The 20,737-nt window shown below is 41.5% G+C and overlaps 1 protein-coding gene across 3 annotated transcripts in view; it reads left to right on the top strand.

Moving 5' to 3' along the window:
* The window catches only part of ano10a (anoctamin 10a), a 42,801-nt gene that overhangs the window by 10,113 nt on the left and 11,951 nt on the right, over positions 1-20,737 (top strand). For all 3 annotated transcript variants that reach the window (XM_055634692.1, XM_055634690.1, XM_055634689.1), the window contains exons 6-11: positions 2,110-2,679; positions 7,205-7,260; positions 8,781-8,855; positions 10,249-10,428; positions 14,502-14,693; positions 16,191-16,319. In XM_055634692.1, coding sequence (XP_055490667.1) covers positions 2,110-2,679; positions 7,205-7,260; positions 8,781-8,855; positions 10,249-10,428; positions 14,502-14,693; positions 16,191-16,319 — 1,202 coding nt within the window. The remainder of the gene's footprint in view (positions 1-2,109; positions 2,680-7,204; positions 7,261-8,780; positions 8,856-10,248; positions 10,429-14,501; positions 14,694-16,190; positions 16,320-20,737) is intronic.

The following is a 20,737-nucleotide window of genomic DNA, read 5'->3' on the forward strand; positions in this document are numbered from 1 at the left end:
CAAGTGACTTTATGAACAGTTAAATATAGAAATTAAAACTGAGTCTGAAAATCAGAGTATAAAGGTATTACAAGGCACTTGGGAGGAATGGAAGGCTAAATTGCATCTATTTTTGGGCAAGGAATCTCACTTATAATTGTGAGGGTTGATCAGCAGTGGATATTGTTGAAAGAAAAGCTGGAATGGCTACTTGGGTTTCCAGGATATGGAATCTTCAGGCTTGTCAAGGTAAATGTAAAAGAGGTGGTAGTATTGCACTGTTGATCAAGTGTCTGTTACCACAGTAATGAGGGAGGATATTTGAGAAGATCGTTCAAATTAGGTCATACAGGTAGAGCTGGGATACAAGAATAAAGTGATCACTTGCTGGAGGTGGGGGTGGGTAGACAGGGCGGGTTCTGCACCGCAAATAGTCAGCTGGAAATAAAGCAGGCATTTGTGCAGTTCAGTGAATGGTGTAAGAATGATAGGGTTATGGTAGTAGGGTGTTTCCGTGTCCCCTGGATTAACTGGGATCATTTTAGTGTGAAAGTTTGGAGAGGGTGAAACTGCATCCGGGAGAATATTTGGAGCTCATTCATTGACAGATGATCTATGAGGGAAAAGGTGTGACTGAGGAGTGCTGCAGTGGGCAGGGTTTCAGACTTTTTGACCATAGGGATTTCTTCAGGGGCACAAGTCACATGTACAAGTGGGATGGGTTGCACCTGAACTGCTGGGCACGTTTGCTGGTGCAACTTGTGAGAGTTTAAACTAGATTGACAGGGGAATTAGATTCAACGCAATAGTGAGACAGGTGGGAGGCAGGTAGTTTGTGCAGAAGTCAATTACAGCAAGTTTAATAGGATGGGGAGGAGCAAGGCAGGTAGGAATACAACTGTTAGTCATCAGCCAAACATTAGGCTTGCCAAAATCAACTGTTTGGAACATCATTAAGAAGAAAGAGAGCACTGGTGCGGTTACTAATCGCAAAGGGACTGGCAGGCCAAGGAAGATCTCCACAGCTGATGACAGAAGAATTCTCTCTATGAGAAAGAAAAATCCCCAAACACCTGTCCGACAGATCGGATACACTCTTCAGAAGTCAAGTGTGGATTTGTCAATGACCACTGTCCGCAGAAGACTTCATGAACAGAAATACAGAGGCTACACTGCAAGATGCAAAACACTGGTTAGCCACAAAAATAGGATGGCCTGGTTACATTTTGCCAAGAAGTACTTAAAAGAGCAATCACAGTTCCGGAAAAAGGTCTTGTGAACAGACGAGATGAAGATTAACTTATATCAGAGTGATGGCAAGAGCAAAGTATGGAGGAGAGAAGGAACTGCCCAAGATCCAAAGCATACCGCATCATCTGTGCATGTATGGCCTGGGCATGTATGGCTGCTGAAGTTACTGGCTCACTTATCTTCATTGATGATACAACTGCTGATGGTAGAAGCATAATGAATTCTGAAATGTATAGACACATCCTATCTGCTCAAGTTCAAACAAATGCCTCAAAACTCGTTGGCTGGCGGTTCAATCCACAGCAAGACAATGATCTAAAACATACTGCTAAAGCAAAGCTAAAAAATGATTAATTCTTGAGTGGCCAAGTCAGTCACCTGATCGAAACCTAATTGAGCATGCTTTTTATATGCTGAAGAGAAAACTGAAGGCAACTGGTGATGTCCATGAATCGCAGACTTCAAGCAGCCATTGCATGGAAAGGATATGCAACAAAATACTAAACATGACTACTTTAATTTACATGACATTGCTGTGTCCCAAACATTATTGTGCCCTGAAATGGGGGGGTCTATGTATAAACACTGCTGTAATTTCTACATGGTGAAACCAAAATGTATAAAAATGGCCTTTATTAAAATCTGACAATGTGCACTTTAACCACATGTGATTTTTTTGTTTTCTATTACAAATCACAAATTGTGGAGTACAGAGGCAAATAAATAAATGATGGGTGTTTGTCCCAAACATTATGGAGGGCACTGTATGTTCTTTCCTGAAATTTAAAAAAATAGTGATGCTGGAAATCTGAAATAAACCAGAAACAATTAGCAGATCAAGACGCAATAACTGTTCCTTTTTCTTTTTTTTTCTTGTAGATGACATCGATAAATATTTTGGACAGAACATTGCACTCTATTTTGCATTTTTGGAGTATTTCACCATTGCCTTGTTTCCAATGGCCCTAATTGGAGTGCCTTACTATATCTTTGCTTGGGAAGATTATGATAAGTATATAATATTTGCCACCTTCAACCTCCTGTGGTCGACCATTGTCCTAGAAGTGTGGAAACGTTGGTGTGCTAAACTTTCCTACAATTGGGGGACGCTGTTGATGAAGAGAAAGTTTGAAGAACCTCGGCCTGGTTTTCATGGACAATTGGGACTAAACCCAGCAACCGGGAGAAAGGAGCCAACCTACCCAAATTACAAGAGGCTGATGCGCGTCTATCTTATTTCCGTGCCTTTTGTCTGTCTGAGCATTTACATCAGCCTTTTTGTTATGATGATCTACTTTCTGATGGAGGACCTAGCCATAGCCTATAATATTGAGGTCCAATCACATTTTAGCTCCATCTTGATATTTTGCCCCAGTATATTTTACGCAGTAGTCATTGAAGTTATGAATCGCATCTACAAGTATGCTGCTGAATGGTTAACCTCTTGGGGTAAGTGTACATCCGCATCGATGACCAAAACGCTTCACGCTCAGTTCTTGCACGTATTAAAATCTTCAGACAGCTTTCACGTTATTTGAAGCAGTCAGTAATTCCTAAGGTGGTTAACAGACAAAACTGAGCAAGATGATGGGACGCCTAACAGTTTATGATCTGTTCCACACTACTGAATAGGGTGGCAGAAACACCTTTTCAAAAGAGAAAGTCATTAACATCTGTAGGGAAAAACACCAAATACCTGTGGCAGTTGGACTATTTGGCTGTTTCTTTGAGAAAGTTGGTATGAGCACCAGGATACCAAATGGTGTCCAATGCCATATGTTACTCTGATTGACTGCTAATGTGGAGATCCTGGGAAGGAAGTTCACATTTATCTCCTGTGCTGCCAATCATAGTTTGCCCACCTGTCCTTTGTAGGTTTGGATTGGGGAGAAAAAAGCATTTTAAGAACATTGGAGAAATAGGTGTCGGGGGTTATGGGGCGAAAGCAGCAGAATGGGATTAGGAGCGAGAGATAGATCAGCCATGATTGAATGGCTATGTAGACTTGATGGCCCGAATGGCTAGTTATACTCCTATCACTTATGAACTTATGATATAAGTGATTTACTGCCTCAGCAATCGGTGAGACCCTCAGCCAGTCAGCTAGCTATGCACTAGTTCCAGAATATGGAAACATTTATGAGTGCGTAAACCATTGCACGAGATTAAACTGAATCACAACACATGCAGGAGGAGGCAAATCATTCTAATGGATCTATGCTTGTGTACTGACAAACTGGGAATGTGGATAACACTTTGATCTAAATAGTGGAAGGAGCATTCAGATGAGGGGGAATTTAAAGAGACCGAATAGAGTAATATTACAGTGTACCAGTACAGGGTAATGATGGGTAGCATGTGGTTTTGGTTAGTTTGTAATATTTCATAATGTCATTTTCAGACAAGTTTGATTCTTATGAAATGCTTTGGTATTTTACTAAGTTAAAGGCTTTGTGTCAATTTAAGTTGTAATATGATCTGACGAGAGCTAAGATATTATTGCACCTTCCTTAATTGGCTCTAACAGATTATCATAAACAAATTAAATTATTATATGTGGATTGAGGTGAAGATGAGTGCACAGAATATTAGTGGAGCCCGATAATCTAGAAAAATGAAGGTGATTGAATATAGTTTGACGGTCAAGAGTTTATTAAATGTGGCTTTGAGGTGTCATCCATGAATCATTTGATGCTGTACTAATGAACATAGTTTGCCAGGTGCTGTTCTGTGGATGTTAAATCAAAACCCTGCCTTCATTTGTGAATAGGTCTCACGGCACTGCACAATTTTTATCGATTGTTCTGAACTGATGGCACTGATATCACATTAAAACAAACTTACTGCATTCAGACAGCGCTCCCAGTTTATTAACATTGTTGCCTGTCACCCTTTTGGACCATGCTCCAGTTAAAAAAATTGTCAAAATGCAATGTCCCTTTTAGAAGTTTCTGATGAAAATCGATCTAAAAAATTACCCATTTTCCTCTGCAGATGCTCGTTGCCTTGCTAAATATTTTCAGCACTTCCTGTTTTGGTTTTTTTAATAATAGAACTTTCATTTCCTGATGTGAATTGCTGATGCCATTTCTGCTGGAGGGTTGCCTTGAAATGGGAAATATTGCAACCTTCAGAACCAAGAGTCATTCCTGAAACACTCTTGCATCTTCATTAGAATTTCTTAAAGAATTTTAACAATTGGTAGTAAAAATAATATCTTCAAATGTTTAAATATGCTGCTATTGAATAAAATAGTTCAGGTTTTTGTAACAAATCGATGATGCAAGACATAAACATAGGAAATATTTTTATTTTGTCTGGAGAATCAATGTGGAGAATTGGAAAATCTGATACACCATCTACATTTTAAAGAATTTCTGTTCCAGATTAGATTTGGGTTTATTATTGTCACATGTACAGAGGTACAAAATAAACAAACTTTGTTTTGTATGCTATCCAAACAGATACACCATACATAGATACAGTCAATTCAAATTCCAGTACAATAGATAGAGCAAATGAGGAGGATACAGAGTACAGACTGGTTTTGGGGTGTGCTCGCTTTTAGGCTTCTATCTCTCCTCTGGATAGGAGCAGAGAGAAGGGGGAATGACTGCGATGGGACAAGTCTTTGATTATGCTGGCTTGTTTTCAGAGGAAGCATGTAGTGTAGATGGAATCAATAGAGAAAAGTCTGGTCTGAGTGTTGGTCTACAATCTATGTAATTTCTTGCACTTTGGCAGAACAGTTCCTAAACTAAATTATATGCAACCTGACAGTACGCTTTCTGTGGTGCATCTGCGGAAGTTTGTAAGAATCACTTGAGACGTGCCAAATTTGCTTAGTCTCATAGGGAAGTAGAGGTTGGAGTGCTTTTTTTGGCTATTGCATCAATTTGGTTGGTTCACGACAGATCATGATAATAATAATATTAATGACAAACAACTTGAAGCTTTCCACCATTTTTCCTTCTGCACCATTAATGCTGATTGGGACATGTACTCCATGCTTCCTGAAGTCAATAACTTTGTCTTGTTGACTGTGAGGGAGAGGTTATTGTCCTGACACCATTTCACTAAGTTCTCTATTTCCTTCCTGTACTCCATCTCATCATTGGCTTTGATTTGGCCCACCACAGTGGTGTCATCTGCAAACTTGTAAATGGAATTAGTGCCGACTTTGGCCGTACGGTCGTGAGGGAAGACGGTATAGTAGGAGACTGACAACGCATCCTCGCGAGGTACCAGTGTTGAGAGTTATTGTGGAAGTTGTGTTGACACCTCTCCTCACTGAATGGGGTCTGTGGGTCAAAGTCGAGGATACAGTGGTGGAATTGGGAGAAGACGACGACCGATTCCTAAGTCCCAGAGTTTGGAGATCAGTTTGGATGGGATTATGGCGCTTAAGGCAGTCCTATAGTTGATAAATCAGAGTCCAATGTAGCACTTGTCTAGGTGTTCCAGACATGAGTTTAGGGCCAGGGAGATGATGTCTACTGATGACTGTTACAACGTTAAGCAAACTACAGTGGATCAAGGCTAACTGGGGGCTGGAATTAATGTGTGCCATCACCAGTCTCTCAAAGCACTTTATGATGATGAATGTCAGAGCCATTGACAGTAGTTATTAAGGCATGCTATCTTACTTTTTTTTGGCACATGGATGGCAGTGGTCTTTTTGAAGCAAGTTGGAACCTTGGAATAGAGTAGTGAGAGATTCAAGATATCTGTGAAGACTTCTGCCAGCTGATGTGCAAAGGCCCTGGCCAGGGACTCCATTCGGACCAGTTGCTTTCTGCTGATTCACACTCGGGGAAAGTCAATCTTGCATCTGCCATGTTAACCCCATACCTGAGACTGGTGGGGTGGGTGGCATTCCACCACCAACCTTCTGTTCAAACTGGGCGTAGAATGCATTGTTCCGTTTGTTTGTATTGTTTATTATCTTTGGAATTGTTTCATTACCCTTTGGAGCAGTAATTGTGCTGATCCAATATTAACTGACTAATAACATCTAGGATGGGCAAAGCTGTATTTTTACAGAGCTTGTGTTTAAGAAGGAACTGCGGATGCTGGAAAATCGAAGGTACACAAAAATGCTGGAGAAACTCCGCGGGTGCAGCAGCATCTATGGAGCGAAGGAAAAAGGCAACATTTCGGGCCGAAAACAAGCTCCATAGGTGCTGCTGCACCCGCTGAGTTTCTCCAGCATTTTTATGTACCTTTTTTACAGAGCTTGTCTTGATCTCAGGATAGCACAGAGCATTTTGCAGCCATTAAAACAGTCACCATCTTAATTTCAGTAGTTCTTTCTGCAGAAAAGGATTTCATGATAACGGTTTGAGAATTTACCAGGCATTATGTGTGTGAAATTGGGTATTGATTTTAGTTCACGAGAGAATAGACAAGGCCCAAGGCTTAATATCTCATCTGAAAGACACTACCTACAACAGTGCAGCACCTCTTCAGTGCTGCACTGATAATATCAGACTCAATGTTTGTGCTCAAGGAACTTGAACCTATAATCTTTAAGCATCGAGGTAAAAATGCAACTAGGCGAGCCACGGATAGCAACACAAATGATAAGCCAATTAAACCTGATCTTGAAATAGTAAGTAATCAATAATAGAGCTGATGTTTTAATGTGCATGGAAATTGATTAGAATGTGGGGACAAGCTGCAATTGAGATAAATAACTACTGATTTCAGAAGGAAACCAGATGAAGGCTGACACATTAAATAAATTGAAAGATGTGGGGAAAAGGCTCAAGATAAAGGGATTGGAGGAGAGTCACGCCATTTCAACCCCAGCAGACAGACTGTGGGCTGAATGGCATGTTCCTGTGCTATATATTCGATGTGGTTCTATCATTGTTCTTCAGGAAGAAATATTTGTCCACGTTTTCTCGGGTTTTAATTGTTTGCAAGCCATTTGACTGTATGGTTGATAGATGTACTTATTCTGTGTTTGTAGAAAACCACAGGCTCGAATCATCGTATCAGAATCATTTGGTTCTTAAAGTATTAGTGGTAAGTTTAATAAAAGTGCTATGTTTCATCAAATGTCACACAGTATTCAAAAGACCCAGGCTCTGAGGTTTGGATTGAAGAAATATTGCATTGGCTAGCATTGTGTGAAAAGTTAAAAGGGTGATTTTATTGAAAAGATTGATGAGTAAAAGTTTCTTTATAAAAAGTGTGGAATGGAATTGTGTTCCACAAGATGCAGTAGATGTTAGATGTCGATCAATTTTAAATTGGACATTGGTTGATGTTTCGTGGTTTATAAAATAATATAATCTGAATCCATGGCTGGAGTGTAGACTTAAGGTGCACATCAGCTTTCATCTTATTCAATTGCAGCAGAGGTTTAATATTTCTTTGACACCCTGAGTGGAGAAAACCAGTTGATCTCAACTGGCTGCTGGCAAGCTAGGAAGTTTTGAATGCATGTTTAATCTGTTGGCAGTGCATCATTTATACTTGCACCCTTCATGGATCATCTTTAGGTAACCTAGCTCTACATTGTTGTAATAAAATCAGTTCAGCTGTGCCTCTGACGTCGAAGAACACATTGGAGGTTTTGGATTATGAAGGGGTTTGATGGGTTAGGTATGGAGTCATCCAATATAAGGGATCAAAATGTAAATTAGTCAAGCATAAATCAAATAAGGAAGTCGAAGAAAAAACTGCTTGAAAAATTATGGAAATGGAAGAGTTGAAGTTAAAAACTTGTGGCTTTCAACTGGGAACTACATTAACACAGTGAAGGAATGACTAGATAAATGTGCTCTTAGCATTAGACAAAGAGGAGTGTAAATACCAGAATGGACTGTTGGATTAAAATTAGACTGAATGGCCTGATTTTTGTCTGTAAATCTATGTAAGAATTACAACAGCTATGGTGTTTCCTGAATTTCCCCAAGTTGTAAACTGGTGGTTAAATAGTTAACAGCTTTCCTTCTCTTCTATCTATTTGTCAGTGACCAAACTTTCATGTTGAACATTGACAGTAGTGGTCTTGGGTACCACAGTGATATAGCTTTCAGGTATTTACAAATCTCTGTAGGAATATTATTTGAGTATGTGAGGAGTTTATCATCGATGGACAAAAGTGAAAGGAGGTGGCAGTGAATGTCTAGGAGGGGAAAGAAAAACAGGAAATGAATGTAACTGGTGATGCCAAATAACATCTCAAAACAGAGTTAGCCAGGCATCATCTCAAGGGGTAAAGCTCCATTACTGGTTATCCTGAAAAAAAAAATGCCTACCCACTTTGTTGCATAAAAGGAAGGTTTAACAAATCATGCAGAGGGAGAATAACGGGAAATATGGAGGCACCAAAAAATCTGATATTTCAACAAGCATTCATAATTGCTAGAACTTTCGCCGATAGGATTAATTTTTGCTAATCTCTGCTGCTGAAGCAATGGTATCAAAGTAACCACCATCAAAATAAAGATGAGGAACTAAAGTGTTAACTTATTCCAATTTAGAATTCTGTTATCCTGTTTCATTTATTTACTTACACACATTTTTCATCTTTGCAGTTCAATTTCATAAACTGTTTTGCATCCCTCTTCTACATCGCATTTGTTCTTCAGGATATGAAACTTCTACGGCAGGTAAATAATTTTGAAAGTAAGTGACTTGACATTTGCTTGTTGAGTGTCATGGCTGGACAAGTAATACAAACTTCACTTGTGTTGCATAGTCCATAGTTATTCAACATTTTGCTAAAAGTGGCTTCCCTCCACATTTGTCGTTTTAGACCATTAGTTATCCTAATGGGTAAATAACAGTCAAAGTGTACATATCCCCAATAATTTCCTCTCTTAGAATCACATTATCAAAACCATCAAAGCTTGAAGGAAATCTGCCTTGAGGCCATGGCGGTTCTCTGCAAGGACAACCCAATTTGTTTTCTCTTTTCTTGCAAAATGTTCTCTTTATTAATTTTATTTTTGGAAAGCAGCCATTGAACTGCTTCCACCACTCAGATCAATGACTAGCTGTTGTGTGCAAAGATTTCAACTCTTTTCGTCTCCTGGTTGTTTGCCACTGACTATATTCACTCTTAAGCTGATAGGAACAATCTTTATCTCATCACATTGTCCAGACCTTTTAACAAATCTAAGGTATCACCTCTGATTTGGTTAATGCTGGGGAATTAAAAAAACTGGCTCACAATTCGCTTCCTAGATCTAATGTGCTGTGTTGCGTACAATTGAAAAATTAATGCTGGAACAATGGGATTCAGAATTAATTTCTACAAATCTTTGGAAAAAAGTGGTACAAGCTAAAACCTGATTTTTGGTTGCACATATGGAGCACAGAAAATAAAAGCAAGGAAATTATGGTAAACTTTTCATCAGTTACTGGTTTAGCCCAAATGGCGTAGTATCTGATTCTTGGCCTATAGCTTAAAAATGCTCTTAAGATTTTGGAGATCCGACAGTGAAAATAAATCGGAATAGTAGAGGATGAGAGACTTCAGTTATGTGGAGGGACAGGAGCAAAAATATTAAGGAGATTTGAATTGAGGTTTCAAATGAGAAACTATTTCCACTAGCTGTGCTGCTGAAAGTGATGAAAGCAGAATAAAAGGAAACAATTCAAATTAGAATTCAATTCATCCTCAAAATAAGAATTTACATGCTTGCATGTTTTGATGGAAAGCATAAATTATGCAGCGCTTTCACAGAAGATCAAGACAAAATGGGCTCAACAGCCTCCTATGGCCTACTCCTGCACCTATTTTCTATGTTTCTATGCTGTGTGATCACATAAAATTAACATTTGAAGTCTTCCGTCTAATGATATTAAAGAACTAGTGCCATGTGCATGCAACCAAGTATATGTTGTGAACAATTGCTGCTTGGCTGATTTATACAATGCAACCCAGTTTTGGCTGGACCTCGTTAGGTCAAAGGGAAAGAGCTCTATAAAACAAAATAGATCTTTACTAAAATGTAAATTACTCAATAACTTCCCTGATTTATTTTGTGCTTGTTATAGAATCTGGCTGCCTTACTCATCACCTCACAGATACTCAATCAATTTATGGAATCAGTGCTTCCTTATTGGTTACAAAAACATCGTATCAGAAGGATCAAGAAGAAACTTCAAATAACAAGTATAGAAAAACTTCCATTGGCCGATCAAATCCAAATGCAAGGCGAAATGGGACAATATTTGGTATGTATCTGTCACAATTATAAAGTTGTGCAAAGTTTCATCAATGGCCATCAGATTCTTAATGATTTTTACCTCCGGGCTAACGTCAATTGTTAACATTGAGCAACAAGCAATTTGCTGGAGGAGATCAGGTCGAGTAGGATCTATGGATGGAAAGGAATGGTCGATGGTTTAGGTCGAAACCTTGCACCAGTCTGATCATTCAACCATTCCTTTCCATCCAGATAGTTACTCTAGATTCCAGCATCTGCAATCTTTTGTCTATTATTAATATTGAGTTCTGATATTGTATGCAAGGAATCTTGGGCTGAGTTTAAATTGACATCATGTGAGTAAGAATGGCACAATTGCCTGTGTGGAACATAGAACAGCACAGGAACAGGCCCTTCAGCCATTTATGTCTATGCTGAACACAATGTCAAGACCATCTCTTATCTGCCTGTACACAATCCACATCCATACATTCCCTTCATATCCATATGTCTATCCAAAAGTCTCTTAAATGCCACAATCCTATCTGCCTCAAACACTACCCCCGGCAGCATGTTCCATGCACACCACCCGCTGTAATAAAATAAAAATGACCTGCACATCTCCTTTAAACTTTGCCCCTCTCACCTTGAAATTGTGCCCTCTAGTATTTGATTTTTCCATTCTAGGGAAAAGGTTCTGACTGTCTATCAATGTCTCTTGTAATTTTATATACTTCTTCTTTGTAACCTCATTGTTACAGGAGTAAACAATCCAAGTCTGTCCAACCTCTCCCTGTAGCTAATACCCCCAAATAGGAGTAAATTATATCCCAATTTCTCTCCAATAGCTTCCGTACCATTGACGTGAGGCTCACCAGCATGTAATTCCATGGATTCTCTCCACTTCTTAAAAGAACAGCATTAACTCAACTCTGGTCCGCCCGGACCTCGCCATTAGCTAGAGAAACACAAAGATCTCCATTAAGGCTTCTGCAATCTTCTCTTTTGCCCCTCTCAATAACCTGGGATATATCACATTGGGTCAAGTGCTTTATTGTCATATATCAATTAAATTCTGACTTGCTGCAGCACTACAGAATATGTAAACATACTACATAAATGAGAGAAAAAAAGTTCACTGTGTATATATGTGTGTGTGTGTGTGTATATATACAAACAAACAATTATAGTGCAATAATAATAATAGTAGTCTGTTGCAGTTCTGAGCTTATTTGTTGTTGTGTTTAATAGCCTGATGGCTGAAGGGAAGAAGCTGTACCTGGACGTTACAGTTTTCAGGCTCATGTACCTTCTCCCCGATGGCAATGGTGAAATGAGCTTGTGGCCCAGGTGGGTCTCTGATGATGGTTAGCTGCCTTTTTGAAGCAGTGACTCTGAGAAATCCCTTCGATGAAGGGAAGGTCAGAGCCACTGATGGACTGGGCAGTGCTCACAACTTTTTGCAGTCTTTTCCGCTCCTGGATGTTCAAGTTGCCGAACCAAGCTATGATGCAACCAGTCAATATGCTCTCTACTGTACACCTGTTGAAGTTCAGGAGAATCCTTTTTGACATACTGAATCTCCGTAATCTTCTCTGGAAGTAGAGGCTCTGATGTGCTTTGTTTATAATTGCATCGGTGTGCTGGGTCCAGGAAAGATCTTCGGAAATATGCGCGCCAAGGAATTTGAAGTTTTTCACTCTCTCCACCATCACCCCATTGATATAAACAGGATTGTGGGTCCTCATCCTTCCTCTTCCAAATTCCACAATCGGTTCCTGGGGATTTATCCACCCCAAGAGCCCCAACACCACCACCTTAATCTAAAAATGCCCTTGCATATTACTATTCTCCACAACAGAAGTAAAGTACCCATTTAGTATCCCCAGTCTCCAAATTCACTCCTTTATCCTTGAGCCATCCTACCCGCTTCTCCGCGACGGCACGGTATCCTCTTGTCTTTAACCCTAGGTATAAAAAGGGGTTTCCAGTGCAGGGATTTTCCCCCCACCCCCGCCCCCCCCACACACACCCCCAACATAAAATAACAAAAACTTCATCTGACACTGCATCAACGCTATAGTTTTCCCTGGTTATCCTCTTGTCTTTAACCTAGGTATAAAAAGGTTTGGGATTTTCTTTCATCTGACACATCAACGCTATTGTTTTGGCCTCTCTAATTGCCCACAAGAGTTATTTCCCCCTTTCTTTATATTCCACAAAGGTCTTGTCTGATTCTATTCTCAAACATTGCAAGTGCTTCCTTTTTCATTTTGACCACATTTACAACCTCTTTGGTCATTCAAGGTTCCCTTGTTTTGCCACCCTTGTCCTTCCTCCTTACTGGAATATGCTGGCTCTGAACTTCTTCAATGCATCTTTTAAATGACTCCCGCCTGTCGGATGTGGACTTGCCTAATAGCAATTACTCCCAGTGTACCCTTGGAACCTCCTGCTTGATAATGTTGTTAATTGTTTTACTCCAATTTTGTGCCTTTTACAAGGCCCAGCCTTTTCTCTATTCAGGACAAATATGCAAACTGTTCAAAGCATTTTCTCTCTATTTTACATGCAACAATTTAATATACAGGAATATAATGTGGAACAATATCTTTACCATTCCTACTTGTTAGTCTTCTAATTCTTCACATTATTTTCCCCCTTGGAATATTCTACTGTGTTGAGACACTAGCTAATATAAGATGTTCCTCATTCCACCTTTTTCGTCATCAGTCTCTTATTCCTTTCCACTTTTTTCCCCCTCTCAGACTTAATTATTTCCTCTATTTCATGCCGTCTTCTCTTTCGCCTTTATTTCTTTGGTTTGCCCTCTCTTGCTGGTCTTTCACCAGCCCTTCCTGGGGCTTGTTCAAGTCTCCCCCTGCTCCACTTTGAAACAATACCGTGAATCTGATTGAGAGGGCATGAAACCTTAAACTCTCATCCAAAAAGTGCCCTCTTTGATTGTGGAGCACTCCTCTTCTTCATTACCATGTTAGGTAATTCAAAGCAGTGTACTCGGATTTCAGAAATGGATTAGGGAACTGAATTGGCGATTAGTGACACAGGCACCAGCAGCTGTCACACCATGGCGCAAAATGCCTGACGGAATGATATTGAAGATCTTTCCCTCAATTGGAATATTGTGTATGGTTGCAGGAAGGAAATAAAACATGTACCATAGATTGTTTATGCTCTCTGGCAGGAAATTCAATTACTAAAGTGAAATGAGGGCTTTATCCATAAGAGTCATACAACGTGGAAACAGACCCTTTGGTCCAACTTGCCCACCCCAACCAACGTGTCCCATCTATACTGGTCCCACCTGCCTGAGTTTGGCCCATATCCCTCTAATCCTATCCGACCCATGTACCTGTCTAAATGTTTCTTAAACGTTGCGATAGTACCTGCAACCTACCAAGCGATTTTTGAATAATGCTGAATTTCAAAGCTGCACAGGGTTGGGATAAAGTAAATATCGATGGCGAGATTGCAAACTTATGATTGTGTTATCATAGTTGATACCACCCTCACCTCTGACTCAGAAGGTGGTTAGTTCAAGTCTTCCTCCAAGGCCTTGAGCAGAAAACGTAGACTGACTCGCTAGTGAAAGACTGCGGTTCTGTGTTATCAGTGATGCTTTCGTTTGCATGTAATGTTAAATCATCTTCAGATGGGTTTAAGATACTGATTTGATGAAGTGATCTACACCGTGATATGGGTCACTCAACCAATCTGTTCAATGTTCTGGCTGTGGGTCATTGTGCAAATTGGCTGAAACATTCCCACATTTACAACAGTGATTGGCTGTACTTAAAAACAAACTGAAGATGGACACAAAACTGGAGTTACTCAGCGGGTCGGACAGCATCTCTTGCGAAAAGGAATAGGTGACATTTCGATTTGAGACCTTTCTTCAAAACCAAACCGGTCCAATGACTGCAGAGCACCTTTAAGACATCCAAAATACAGCATCACCCATCAATGCAGCACGGGATCTGTTGAGAATGAGGCTTAAACACTTGTAGTTCAGGTTGTAGTGTCATCTTCTGAGGCATGTGCAGTAAATGGGTTTTTAAATTTTTCTCTACTTTCTCACAGGGAACATTTGATGATTACTTGGAATTGTTTCAGCAGTTTGGCTTTGTCAGTCTTTTCTCGTGCGTCTATCCACTTGCTGCCATATTGGCAGTTTTGAACAATATCACTGAAGTCTACTCTGATGCACTTAAAATGTGCTCCGTCTTTCAACGGCCGTTCTCTGAGCCTGTAGCAGACATAGGAGTATGGTTGGTAAGTTGACGGCTTGCTATTTTCCTGGTGTATTTGAGAAGAATGAGAGGTGCTTACACTGAAATAAGTTTGCTTATGGGACGGATTGACACATGATCGATGCTGAGAGGTTGTTCCCTCAGACTGGAGAGCCTGGAGTCACAGGATCATGGTCTCAAAAAAAAGGGGTGGCTATTAAGCATTAATGAAATTATCCTCAGAGCATAGTGAATCGCTGGGACTTTTCGCCCCATAGTGAATGCCATTTGAGTATACTTAAAACTGAGACAGATAGGACTTTGGGCATTAAGAAACGTTAAGGAATCCAAGTAGGTGAGGCACAAAGCAGGGCCCCTATGAATGATGGAACGGCTTGTTTAACCAAATGCTTCCATTTTTATGTTCTTGTATTCTTTTCTGTTTCAAACTGAGTTCACATTTCGGGTGATGACCTTTCATTGGAACGCTCAGCCGTTGTTTGACATGCTGGTTGTTTCCATTATTCACTGTTCTTGCTTTATACTTATACATTGGTATTTTAGATCAATTCAAATTTAGGATTATGTTACTTTGTCAAACAGAAGCTATGAACAATAAAAGAATGCACTCCACGACTAACATTCTTCAAGCTGTCTTCAACAAATAGTCCACACACTGCCGGCCTGCAAGACATATGACTGCAATTTCCTTCACCCCTTTGAAACCTCCCATGCTTTGGCACAGATGATGTTTCAAGATTTTACTATTAAATCCTTAAGTTCTAGTTGTATGTGAGCATTGTTTCATCCACTGGTTAGTTGGTGATGCTACAAGAGTTTAAAACCCAAGAAGTAACTTACAAGGTTGTCATGTTGTGGGAGGCAGATCAGAGCAAATGCAAAGAAATGTACTTTAATCTGTTATTTGTACTCGATACTCACTGTCAAGATTTAAAGTTAAACAACATATTTGCAACTTATTTACTTTGAGTGCTTTATTGTCTTTAACAACACGACGCAGCAACGGTGGCATTTTTACATATTCCGGTAGAGATTTCAAAAATCACCACAAGTTTGATTCATTATTTCCTGAGTTTTTTACTAAAATTGTTCACCGATCTGACATCTTTTTAAAATCTAACGAGTTGCATGACGTCACAATGGCTCCTCTCGCTCACAGTCAACCGGCCTGCCGTCCGCAGCGCTCCAAGCCCTGCCCCGCCCGGCCCCACCCGAGGCCCAGCCGCCCTTCCTCCCCCTCTAACCCACTTCTCTCCCTCCTCCACCTCCCACCCTCTGCCTCTCCTCCCCCCCACCGCCTCTCCCCTCCTCTCATCCCCTACTCTCCCCTACTCTCCTCCACTCCCCCCTCTCTCTCTCCCCGTCCTCTTCCCTCCTCTCTCTTCCCCTCCAGCCCTCCCCTATTTCCCCTCCCCCCCCCCCCCCCCCCCCCCCCCCATTGTGTGTGGGGAGTAGTTAGTGTGTGTGTGACACCATTTTAATATTGTGTGTTTTATTGAACATTTTCCTAATTTTGTAGATAGCCTTTGAAACAATGGGAATTATTTCAGTGATGACGAATTGTGCATTGATTGGAATGTCTCCCCAAATTCAAGATCTTTTTCACACAAATGGCATGCAGCTTGTCTTGCTCATTGTGGCTATCGAGGTAAGTTAAACGTTTGCTACTCATGGACTTAAATGGGATGGAGTGTGCTGTATATATTCATTGAGGAATTTCTCCCCCACCATTTTTGTTATTTAATTAATGCGAGAAAGAAAAAGGATTAATGGCATCTGTGAACAGATTATTCAAATCTCACTTGGAACGGATAGACTTGGCACGTGGACAAGCAGGAAGCATTAAATAGATCATGTCTGATTAAACTGTGTTTGGCCATCTCTAACTCAACTCGGGATGGTTTATAGTGAAGAAGGTTATTACAAATTGTGGCAGGATCTTGCTCGGGTGGGTGGGCTGAGAAATGGTTAATGGGTTTAATTAGAGGGTGGTAAGTGCAAGGTGTTGCATTTTGGGGAAGCAAGCCAGGGCAGGACCTTCACAATTAATATGAGGGCTCTGGGGATATTGTAGAGCAGAGGGATCTAGGAGTGCAGCTACATATTTCCTTGTTGTGTTGTTACAGGTCGATAGGCTGGTCAAGTAGGCTTTCAGCACATTGGCCTTCATCAGTCTGAAAAAGGGTCTGGCCCAAAAATGTCACCCATTCCTTCTCTCCAGGGCTGCTTGCCAGTCCCGTTGAGTTACACCAGCATTTTGTGTCTATCTTCTTTTGAGGAAAGAAGTTATGTTACAGTTGTACAAGACATTGGTGAGGCCTCATTTAGAGTATTGTGTTCAGTTTTGATCACCCTGGATATGAAAGATGGTGTTCAGCTGGAAAGAGGGCAGAAAAGATTTGCACAGATATTGTCAGGACTCAAAGGCCTGAGCTATAGAGAGAGGTTGAGCAGTATAGGAGAATGAGGGCTGATCTTATAGAGGTATATAAATCACGAGGGGATTTGATAGGGTAAACACAGTGTATTTTTTTCTAGGTGAATGGAGAACCAGATAACATGGGTTTAAGGTGGGGGGTGGGGAGGGGGAGGAAGATTTAATAGGAATCTGAGGGGCAACATTTTTACAGGTGGGTGTATGGAAAGTGCTGCCAGACAAGGAAGTTGGGGCCGGTACAATGACAATGTTTAAAAGACATTTGGCCAAGTACATGGATAGGATGTTTAGAATGATATAGGCCAAACGGAGGCAGATAGGGCATGTTGGTCGGCGTGAGCAAGTTGGGCTGAATTTCCACACTGAAGAACTCTCTTGCTCTTTCCTCTCTCACATTATACTTATACCCTCTAGCCCTGGATCCTATCCTGGGAAAAAGACTCTGATCATTCACGTTGTCATTCAATTCATTAATACACACAATACAATTTATTTGTCACTTGAACCTCATAGAGGCTCAAATGAAATGTTGTTTCTGCAGTCATCCACACAAGAAAAAAAGACCCAAGACACAACACAATTTACACAGACATCCATCACAGCGTATCTCCTCCCCTCCTCGCTGTGATGGAAGGCAAAAAAACGTATCTCTCCCCTGCACTCCCCATTCCCCTCCCGATGCCAGAGTCAAAGCCCCCGGCGGGCGATGGTAATTGTCCCTCGGCCATTAACGCCACGCCGGGTGATGCAAGGCCACGCTCCGGGTCTTGTTGTTGGAGGCCCTGGCGGGCGCTAGCAAAGTCCCGCAGCCGTTGAAGCCGCGCCAGGCGGTGTCAGGCCCCGCTCCAGGTACTCCTCGACCCCGCGACTCGGGCGGGAGAAGTCGCCGTTGCGGAAGCCCCCGAAAAGCGGTCTCCCAGCAGGGACCCGCGGGCTCCCGGTGTCACTGTCTACCAGACCTGCGGTAAGCCTCCGAATCTCCGAGGGTCGTGTCACAGCAGCGCGCCACCACCGCTCCTCCCGCTCCGGACTCGGCCAGCTCCATGATGGTGAGTAGCTCCGCGACTGGAGCCCCAGGTCGTTCCTGCTGGAGGCCGCTCCACGTTGCAGCCCCAACGACAACGGAGACCCGACAAGGGAAAGGTCGGGTTCTCCGTGCAGGGGAAAGATTTTAAAAGTTTCCCCCCCACACACACACATACACACATACACCATCAAAAAATAAATAAAAACTACATAAAAACGGGACAAAAAATAACAAAAAGACAGACGGACTGCAGAGGCCGCTATGACGCGAGTCGCACCACCCACCGGATCTAGATGGACAATAGATGGACAAGCAAGATACCCTGCAACGATCGCTGTAACGCACCACCACTCACATGCCTCCAATTTTAGTTTAGAGATGCATCATAAAAACAATTGTTTCAGCCCGCCAAGTTTATGCTGACCATCCATCGATCACCCATTCACACTATTCCCACTTTTGCATCCATTCCCTACACGCTGGGGGCAATTTCCAGAGACCAATTAACCACAGATCTTTGCTTTGTGGAAGGAACCCGGAGAACAGGGAGAACGTGCAAACTCCACATAGACAGCGCCCAAGGTCAAGGTCGAACCTTGGGTTCTGGCACTCTCGGGTGACAGCTGCCCCACTGTGCCTCACCAATTTGAAAAACAACCCTCCTCCTTCCAACAAGCCAATTTTGAATCCAGTTGGCTAGATCACATCTACCATGTGGGGCCTTGTCAAAGGTCTTGCTAAAGTCCATATCGACAATATTTACTGTCCTGCACACATTGATCCTCTTGTTGAACTCTTCAAAGTAAAAACTTGAATTTCCATGCACATGGTCCTGTACATCAGTCCTAGATTAAGCAAATACTGGTAATCCCTGTCCCTCCGAGTCTGCTCCAGTCATTTATTTGTCACTGATGTAACGCTCACCGACCTGTTCTATGGCTTGCCCTTCTGCCCTTCCTAATTAAAGGTACAGCATTCGGCATCCTTCAGTTTTCCACTACTTTCCCCGTGGCTAAAGGTGATGCAAATATCTCTGCCAATGCCTGAGCAATTTCTTCTCACAATGTTTGAGAATACACATGGGCCCAAGTCCTGAGGAATTATCCATTTAATATTCCACTGGATCCTTCACTTTTAAATTTATCTTGGATAACTAATTTACCTTAGTTTCTTTGCTTCCTTGACCTCTCTTCAGTAAATCAGATTACAATTTAGTTACCTCCTATCCCTGCTCCCATGGTTAGACAGCCATGTTTGACACTAGAAGCTGGTTAACAGCAGGTCAGACAGGGTCTCTGGAGAAACGGTGATGTTTCGAGTCAAGATCCTTCACAGTCAAAGGAAAGGAAAACAAGAAATATAGACGCTGATGTCGAGAGATATAGAACAAATGAATGAAAGATATGCAAAAAAGTAATGATGATAAAGGAAATGGGTCATGGTTAGCTGTTTGTTAGGTGAGAACGAGTACAGACCATGAGACTCGACAAGATGACTTTAAAACTGGTATGACGTGGGGAAGGGATGGAGAGAGAGAGGGAATGTAGGGGTTACTTGAAGCTACAGAAATCAATATTCATACCACCGTGCTGTAAGCTGCCCAAGCGAAATACGAGATGCTGTTCCTCCAATTTGCATTTGGCCGCACTCTGACACTGGAGAAGGCCTGGGATAGAAAGGTCAGTGTGGGAATGGGAAGGGGGATTAAAGTGTTTGGCAACTGGGCGATCTCCTGTATCTCTTTACATCACCGTCTATATTTCCCCTGACTCTCAATCTGAGGAAAGGTCTCGACCCAAAATGTAACCTATTGCTTTTCTCCAGAGATGCTGCTTGACCCGCTGAGTTACTCCAGCTTTTTGTGTCTACCTTCGGTTTAAACCAGCATCTGCTATTCCTTCCTACACACAGACAGCCATGCTTATACTTAACAGGGACTATTATGTGCCTTGTTATTCTATTACTCTTATTATACCTGTAGAATCTCTTAAGATTTTCTTCTGCCAGAACAATCGGGAAATACATTGTCTTGCACTAGAAATTTTGAAGCTAACCTCGAAAGATTGTAGATGGTGGCTATCAATTTGGATTGGAATGGAGACCATAAGATAGTTATCATCTTTAGTTATCAAGGGAACTGATAAATAATTCAGCCACGATTGGACTGGGGAAATGCTATTGAGAGGTTGAGTGACCTATACCTTTACAACCAACTGGATACACTTTTCTGGACACTAATATTCTCATTATATTCTGCCCATATTGGGTTGGTGGACATGATAGATCCATTACACCATTTTGAAAAATGGCAGAGAAATGGTGAGACCACGTATGGAGTATTGTGTACAGTTTTGGTCTCCTAATTTGAGGAAGGACATCCTTGTGATTGAGGCAGTGCAGCATAGGTTCATGAGATTGATCCCTGGGATGGCGGGACTGTCATTTGAGTAAAGATTGAAAGGACTAGCCTTGTATTCACTGGAGTTTAGAAGGATGAGGGGGGATCTTATAGAAACATATAAAATTATAAAAGGACTGGACAAGCTAGATGCAGGAAAAATGTTCCCAATGTGGGGTGAGTCCAGAACCAGGGGCCACAGTC

Source organism: Leucoraja erinacea, chromosome 4 (assembly GCF_028641065.1).
Source record: "Leucoraja erinacea ecotype New England chromosome 4, Leri_hhj_1, whole genome shotgun sequence".
Taxonomy (NCBI): domain Eukaryota; kingdom Metazoa; phylum Chordata; class Chondrichthyes; order Rajiformes; family Rajidae; genus Leucoraja; species Leucoraja erinaceus.